This window comes from Apium graveolens, chromosome 7, assembly GCF_009905375.1.
Source record: "Apium graveolens cultivar Ventura chromosome 7, ASM990537v1, whole genome shotgun sequence".
NCBI classification, from domain to species: Eukaryota; Viridiplantae; Streptophyta; class Magnoliopsida; order Apiales; family Apiaceae; genus Apium; species Apium graveolens.
Window position 1 is genome coordinate 72730912 of NC_133653.1, and position 8378 is coordinate 72739289.

Below are 8378 nucleotides of genomic sequence, written 5' to 3' on the forward strand. Positions count from 1 at the left end.
GAAGAAGAACGGGAAATGGAGAGTTTGTGTTGATTACACGGACTTAAACAAGGCTTTTCCTAAAGACCCCTATCCACTACCTCACATTGACACCATGGTAGACTTGACGGTTGGTCATGAACTACTCACGTTCCTGGATGCATCAAGTGGCTTCAATCAAACTCAAATGGAACCATCTGACTGTGAAAAGACTACGTTCATAACGGGCAGGGGGATATATTGTTACTTAGCCATGCCTTTTGGACTAAGAAACGCTGGGGCTACGTTTCAAAGACTTGTCAACAAAATGTTCAAAGTTCAAATAGGGCAGACGATGGAAGTCTACATTGACGATATGGTTGTCAAGTTTGTTAACGCGGAAAATCATGTTCGTGATCTTCAAGAAGTATTTGATATACTAAGGTCATACAACATGAAGTTGAACCAATCCAAATATAATTTCTCCGTATCATCAGGAAATTTTTTTAGACATATGGTGACATGGAGAGGAATTGAAGCAAGTCCAGAACAAATTAAGGCGATTTTCGAATTGAAAAGCCCGTCGAATGTCAAAGACGTATAGAAACTGACGGGATGAGTTGCAGCCTTGAACAGATTCATTTCGCGTTCTTCAGATAGGTGCAAACTTTTTTATAACGTGTTGAGAAAGAACAAAGGATTCTTGTGGTCTGAAAAACACGAGGTTGCTTTGAATGACTTGAAAAGTTATCTAACTACACCACCACTTATGTCCAAACCCATTCAAGGAGAGGACATGTATGTGTATTTATCTGTAACGGATCATGCAATGAGTGGCGTCCTTGTAAAAGAAAGTGAAGATGTCCAGTCGCTTGTGTAATACGTCAGCAAGAGCTTGGTAGATGCGGAAATAAGGTACACGTCTCTGGAAAGGTTAGTACTCGCATTAGCTATGACTTCCACTAAGTTGAGACATTTGAGTCATACAAGATACATGTTATGAAGAACTTCCCTTTGAGGAATGTCTTGAGTAAACCTAATTTGACATGAAGAATGGAGAAAAGGGAAATACGCCTAAGTACTTACAACATCACGTACGACACGAGGACCGCAATAAAGTCACAAGCTTTAGCTAATTTTGTGGCTGATTTTAGTCCAAGCCAAATGACAGATGCTGAGCAGGAGTTCCAGTAAGTTCTTTCAAAAGTAGACATGAAGCCTTGGATATTGTACACATACGGGGCATCGAATGTCAATGGAACAGGGTTGGGGCTTGTCCTCAAACCGACATAAGGGGATATGGTAGCTCAATCAATATGTTGCGACTTTAAAGCCACAAACAATAAAGCTGAGTACGAAGCATTGATCATGGGACTCACAATTGCTAAAGACATGAAGATCAAAAATATTGACGTCAACTGTGATTCACTACTCATTGGTAATCACGTCAAGGGGTCTTATGAAGCCAAGGATTCCAAGATGGTTGCATACTTGGACATCACTAAAGGGTTAATCAACTATTTTGACAACTTCGACATACAACATGTTCCAAGGGAAAATAATGTGCAAGCTGATGTATTAGCCGGATTGGGAGCTGTGTTCAAAGGTTTAGATTTAAATAACATCTCAGTGGTCCACATCATGAAGCCTGCTATGGAAAGACTAGTTCTTGAATCTGGAGTAATGACCCTTGATCAACATGATGACAGTACCATTGAAGATGCAGACAGCTAGATGAAGACGTACAATGATTACTTGCAATTTGGAACAATGCCAACCAATAATAATGAAGCAAGGATTCTCAGGATGAAGGCGTCAAGGTTTACAATTATAGATGGGGAATTATTCAAAAAATCTTCCACGTGGCTGCTACAGAGATGTCTAAAAACGCATGATACAGACATGGTGCTAAGGGATGCGCACAAAGGAGAATGTGGGAATCACACTAATGGAAGAAATCTGTCGTTAAAAATTTTACACTTGGGTTATTATTGGATGACACTAAGACCGGATGCCCTAGATTATGCAAAAAGATGTGACGCCTGCCAACGACATGCACCTGACATACATCAACCGTCTGAGCATCTTAACATGTCCATTCCATCTTGGCCTTTCATGAAGTGGGGAATGGATATCGTGGGAAAAATACCACCCGCACCAGGACAGAAGGTGTTTATGCTGGCCATGACTGATTATTTCTCAAAATGGATTGAAGCAGAGGCGTTCAAGCAAGTGTTGTCAAAGAAGGTAATTTCATTCATTAAAAGAAACATTCTTTGCAAGTTTAGTGTACCATCCGAGATAGTATGTGATAATGGATCGCAGTTCATAAGCGATAAGACTGAAATGTTTTGCAAACGTTGGAACATTAGTTTGATTAAATCAACACCAAGATATCCTCAAGCCAATGGACAAGCTGAGTCAAGCAACAAAATCATAATCAAAAACTTAAAGGGACAATTGATATCATGCAAAAGAAGATGGGCTGAAGAACTGCCTTGGGTGTTGTGGTCGGATAGTGCAACTCCAAAAAATCTACAGGACAGACGCCTTACAGTGTAGTCTATGGCACTGAAGCTATGTTACCAACAGAGGTCATGATACCAACAGCAAGATATGGGCTCTTGACAAGTGACGCGAACAACATAGAATTGTCATACGACAAAGACACTGTGGACGAATTACGAGAGATGGCAAAAATTTGGTTAGCTTCTAATCAACATAGGGTGGCCAATATCTACAACAAACATGTTTATATAAGAACTTTCCATGTTGGTGACATGGTGTTGAGAAAAACATTCCAGAACACTATGGACGTGATGGAAGAGAAATTTGATGACACTTGGGAAGGCCCTTACTTCATTGATGTCGTCGTTGGACGTGGGGCTTACCAGTTGTCAAGTATGGACGGGATACAAGTACCAAGAAGCTGGAACGCTTTGCATCTAAAACTTTATCACGTGTAAAGTTTTCTATCTCATCTTTTTAAGTTTCTGTTCTTAGAAGTTGCTGATCAATAAGTCGATTAGGACATAGTTAGTTGTTGGTAGTCGTTTGTGTTTGGAATGACATTGTTTGCTACTTGTCATTATTTGCTTTTGATGAATTATCTATGAAAGATCGATTTTATGATCAACTTGCTATGAGCTACTTTACTATGTTATATGATTATGCTTAGATTTTCAAGTTATTAACTCAAGTTGCGAATTACATTAATATACACATAAGACTATGCTTGTTCACTCAATTCGATTATGCACTTTAATTCTATAAAATTTTACAATATTACTGTATGTTGGGTCACACAACACTGTAGAGGGGGTTGAATACAGCGTTATTACAATCAAATCAATTTTGAACACAAGTAACAGTAAACAAATATATTCAATATGATAAACTCTGTGGCAATGGAACTGTTCTCTCTCAGTGATGAACAAATATCACTAAGAGCTGCTAGATTACAATGTATAATCTTCTCGATAATGATAATACATATTGTGTAAACCTAAGTCTGTGTTTATATACTACACAGTTACAAGATAACTTCTAATTGATATGGAATATAATTCTGTCCCCTAAAATATATCAATAAGATATCTTCTACAAGTCTTCCAGTCTTCTAACTCTTTCCATGCATATCTTCATTTGTTTTAGTCTCGATCTTCTACTGTAAATCAGCTTCCTTCCTTAACTGTAAGTCCTCCCGCACTTAAGTTCTGATATGACCTTAAGTTCTGATATTAAGTTCTGACTTCCAGTAAGTCCTGATTTCAGTAAGTCCCGATTTGTCATGTTGTTATGTTCTGAAAACTAAACACAAATCATATTAGACATGACATCTGTTATTCCTAGTGGACTAACAATGAGATTTACAGAAGGGGGGTTGAATGTAAATCTCAAAACTTTTTCAAGTTTTGAGCAGTTTTAAAGGCTTTGTGTTCAAGATAAACAAGTGTGTGAATTGCTTTAAGCTAATACAGACATATATATATTCAAGCACTAATGTAAAGAACACAACAGACCTTAAAAACTTTTCTGGTGGATTGTTGTTCCACCAGAGATGGTATTTCAGAAAATCTGTGATTCAAGATGTTGATCACAGCTGCGTCCTAGTACAAACTAGATAATTTTTCTCTCAAGATTTTTCTAAACAGCACTGGAAAAATTCTCATCTAATTACTATCTGCTACTTGGTTTATATATCACCAAGTGTACAAGTGAAGACAAAGATAAAAATACAATAATAAAATAAGTTATCCACTTGTTTCTTCTCCATATCACTCAAGTACTTTGTTGACTATTGCCTCTTTGTACTAGAGTAGAACGGCTGCTTTTTCTGATGTTCCTGAAATTAGGCTTCCACATTTCAGTTGTCTCTGTCAACCCATGTGCCTCTGTCTGCTGTTACAACTACCACTTATCAACTGCTATTTAACAGAACATCCGTTGAAGCCTTCATCCGTTGATGGCTTTATCCGTTGATGTGTTAGCAGTTAAAGCTCTATCCGTTGAAGCTTTAGAGACATCCGTTGAAGCTTTGTTTCTCATCCGTTGAAGGTCTTTAAGATATCCGTTGATACCACTTCATTTATACAAAATTACAAGGCATGAAATATTTACAATTGGCCTTCCTATTTGCATATCTAGTAGTCAACATGACTTATATTTTCTCTCAACTTCTAAGAATTATATCTTAAATACAGAGACTGAAATGTGCTACAACACTAGACTTATTTCTAAGTAAAGCTGTACCATCAACGGATAGCCAAGATGGTCTTATCCGTTGAGGCTGCAAACACTAAACTTCTACTTAAGTGTTTTGTTAAACATATCATCAAACTAATGCACATATATTCCTAACAATCTCCCCCTATTTATGTCTATAAGAATTGTAGACATAAATTCAGGGTTAACTTGATGATAACAAAACACTTAACAAATATATGAATTGAAACTAAGTAGAAATTTAAAAGTGCTGCAAAAGTGTATGTACTAGGAGATAATTGAAGATTTACAGAATTTCCAAGGGTGCTCCTTTAGTCTGAGCAAATCACCTTTTTCTTCTTTGTTCCCTTGTTTTCTTTCCTAGCCCTTTGTCATTTTCCTCAATTTGGAGTTGGAGTTGTCTGTAGAATTCAGCTTCATCTTCATCACTGATATCCAACTTAGATTGCATTTCCTTGAGAGTTTCATTGCTGGCAATCTTGAGTTGGTCTTCAAGTCTGAAAAATCTTCTGACTCCTTTATCATCTCTGAATTCCATCAACCAATGAGGTGATTTGTGAATTGTAGTTCCCCTTTCTTGAATGAGTAAAGTTCTGGGTAAAGCATTGGGCTCCCTCCAAGTTTTCCTTATATTGGCAATCTTGTTGAGAATTTCAGTCTTGGCAGTCCTGGTAAAGCCAGAATCCTTTTGTATGGCTGAAAAGACTCTGATCAAGGTAGAGTAGCCTTCATTCAGAATCCTGTAGAGAGGCCATGTTCTTTCCCCAGCTCCTTTGTATCTGAACACCAATCTCTCTGGTAGCTGTCTAGTAGGCAGCTATTCCCCTTACATCCTCCAGCTCATCCAGATAGAGTTCAATGTCTGAAATTTCTTTTATGTCACAGATGTGAACATAATCATCTTTAGAAATGGGTGGCTTAGGCTTAGGTTTTTGTTTTTGAGTGAATTTCTTAGAGGTTAGGGGAGGTGTAGATTTGGATTTTCTTTTCTGTTTCTTTGGTAGTGGAAGAGTGGTTAAAAAGGTAGGCAATTTGATGGTGTCCCAATCAATAGGTTCCTCTTTTGGGATGATTAGTTCACCATGGATGTTTATAGTGGGATCAGCAACACAAGGTTCAGATATGGAAGGTAGTGGTTTAGATATTGATTTTGTTTCTTCAGTTTTATCTTCACTCCTTCTATGTGCCTTGGCCTTTCTTCTGTTTCCCTTCTGCCATTCCTCTCTTTCCTCCACACTCTCACCAAATATACTCCCAAAAACCTCATCTAGGTTTGCAATCTTGTCTTCACCCCTGACTTCAATTCCTTTCTCTCCTTCAACTTGACTTGACTTTAGCTGTTGTTCAAGCTTTGTTTGTGCTCTTTTGTCAGCCTTGAGTTTTTCAGCTTCTTTCTTCAACCTTTTGGTTTCTTCCCTCTTGGCCTTTGGAAATTTGGGATGTCCTTGCATCACACAGATACTTTTTCCCTCTCTAAAGATAATGGCCATTTTCATTCTTTCAACTATGTCCTTGGTCTCCTTGTGCTTTTTGATGTTAGCACCCAAAACTTTGTCTTCATCAGGCTTTGGAAGAGGAAAGTCCACTTCTTTCATCTGAGCAAAGTCTAGGGGGTTCTTTGTGGAGTCCTTGCTGGATCTAGTGTTGGGCTTGAGAACTATAGGTTTTAGATTCTTGAAAGAAGTATCTCCAACCTTATTCCTCCTTTCTGGCTTGTGCTCCATAATGATTGGTTCAACCTTTGTGCTATGTTTCACAGATATTGATTTATCTTGTGTTGAGCCAAATATTTGTTGCACCCTTTCATCAATTCTCCTCCTTTGCTCTTTCACTTGAATTTCAGCTGCTGCTAGCTGGATTAGGTCAATTCCATCAGGCTTTCCTTTGATTTGCATAATTGGAGAAGTAGTGATGGCAGGAACTAGCACTTTAGATATCTGGATTTTTGTAGATGGCTCTCCTTCCCCTTCCCTTTTTCTCTCCCCCTTTTTGTTATCATCAAGGAGAGGGGTCAAGCCTTGTGCCTTTGCCAGCTGCATAAGTAGACTTGTTTGAGATTGTTGGTTGTGAAGAATGCTGGCCACAGAATTTTCAATAACTTGGACTCTGTCTTCTAACTTAGCCAGCCTCTTTTCAGTATTTGAATCCTTTTTCAATCTCAACAATAAGTCCTTCATTGTACCATAGGGCATGACTGAATCCAATTTTTCAGAATTGTAGGATTTCAAGTCAGCAATATCCTTCTTGAGTTCATCCACACTCAGATTCTGTCTTACTTGCTGCAACTTTATGAGATGCAGTGAGTCCAGGTGAGCTGTAAGGATTGCCTTGGTACCAGCATGTGAAGTTTTCTGAATGGCCTGTTGGATAGTACTGATTTGTTTGACTAAGGAGACATTGAATTGCCCTGATGTAGACTCCTTTTTCAAGGCCCATTCAGGTAAATTTGGAATAGAACTAGGGCCTTTATCTCCCCCTAAGTTCATGCTTCCATCAAAAGAAACAGAGTCATCATCATCAGAATTTACTCCAAATTCCTCTGATGACTCACCAGCTGTAGAAGGCATCTTGTGAATAGCAGCTTTATCCCTTTGAAGAGATTCTGTTGTATGTACTAGATGTAGTGTCTTTTCTGCCCCCTCATTGCCCTGAGCAGCTAACAACTGATAGGCTGACACAGGATGAGTAAAAGTGTCAGCATCCAAGGAAATGTTATCAATTACAGCTTTGTAATGTTGCTGAAATTGTCTTTCCTTTTCAGCATCATCCACAATCATTGACTCACTAGCAATGGCTGGATCCACCCTTATATCTGCTGTACCTGCCTTTCTCTCTTTTTCTCTATATTCTTGCATCAGGGGCTCCCCCTGGCTCACACTCCTCACTTCCTCACCTTCACCTACTAAGGTGGTACTCCTCTCACTTACTTTTGCCATGCTGGAAGAAATAACATGCATATTTGAGCTCTCAATCTCTCCTTTTGCCTGGGTGCAACCCAGCCTCTCACTCAAATTGTCACTCCCTTCCCTCAGTCCTAAAAGTGATTGTACAGTAATCATGTCTTCTACACTTGGAATTGTTTCAGTTGTGTGTGTAGAGACTATCAACGGATATGGAATAGCCGTTGAAGGTGACACTGATGGTATCAACGGATAACTGCTGTTAAGCTTATCCGTTGAAGAACAACCACTTGTCAACGGATGAGTGATATCCGTTGAAGAAGGAAAAGAAGTAGAAATTGAAAGTGATATAACTGTTGAATCTGTGTGGATTGATTTGAGTTTTGGTGACACAGATCCTTCAATTACATCTGAAAGAATTTGCGGGTGATCCAACAAATCATCTAAAAGATGATGATCACCTGTATTTGAGTGAGGCTCCTCCCTGAGTTGTAAAGAGGGAGAATCGGGAATTGATGGGAATAACATATCCACATCCAGAGATGGTGATGAAGTGTGTGTTGATTGATGTGTGTTAATTGTGAGAGAATGGGGCTGTGACTCCACATTTGTTGGAGCCACATCAAACTGAGTTTGAGAAGGCATAGATACAGATGGATGTATCTGTGCAGTGTGTGCACCCTGTGTAGAAGATTGGGTTCTAGCCCTCTTTCTTCTAATAAAAGCTTTTGTTGGTGAGTGTTTGGCTTCTGTGTCCCTCCCTCGTTTGTTCTGTGTTCCTGGTTGGGAACTATT

General features: G+C 38.9%; 1 protein-coding gene across 1 annotated transcript; it reads left to right on the forward strand.

Moving 5' to 3' along the window:
• The first annotated feature begins 1692 nt into the window (after positions 1 to 1692).
• LOC141673740 (uncharacterized) lies at positions 1693 to 2924 on the forward strand. The gene is made up of 2 exons (XM_074480482.1): positions 1693 to 2205; positions 2478 to 2924. The coding sequence occupies exons 1-2, from the start codon at positions 1693 to 1695 to the stop codon at positions 2922 to 2924; spliced, it is 960 nt and encodes a 319-aa protein (XP_074336583.1).
• The last annotated feature ends 5454 nt before the right edge of the window (positions 2925 to 8378 follow it).

Excerpts from the sequence above, each read along its gene's own strand:
- LOC141673740 (XM_074480482.1), top strand. The coding sequence starts at position 1,693 with ATGAAGACGTACAATGATTACTTGCAATTTGGAACAATGCCAACCAAT. Across the intron at positions 2,206-2,477 it reads AGCAAGTGTTGTCAAAGAAG|TGCAACTCCAAAAAATCTAC; the intron begins GTAATTTCATTC and ends GTGGTCGGATAG.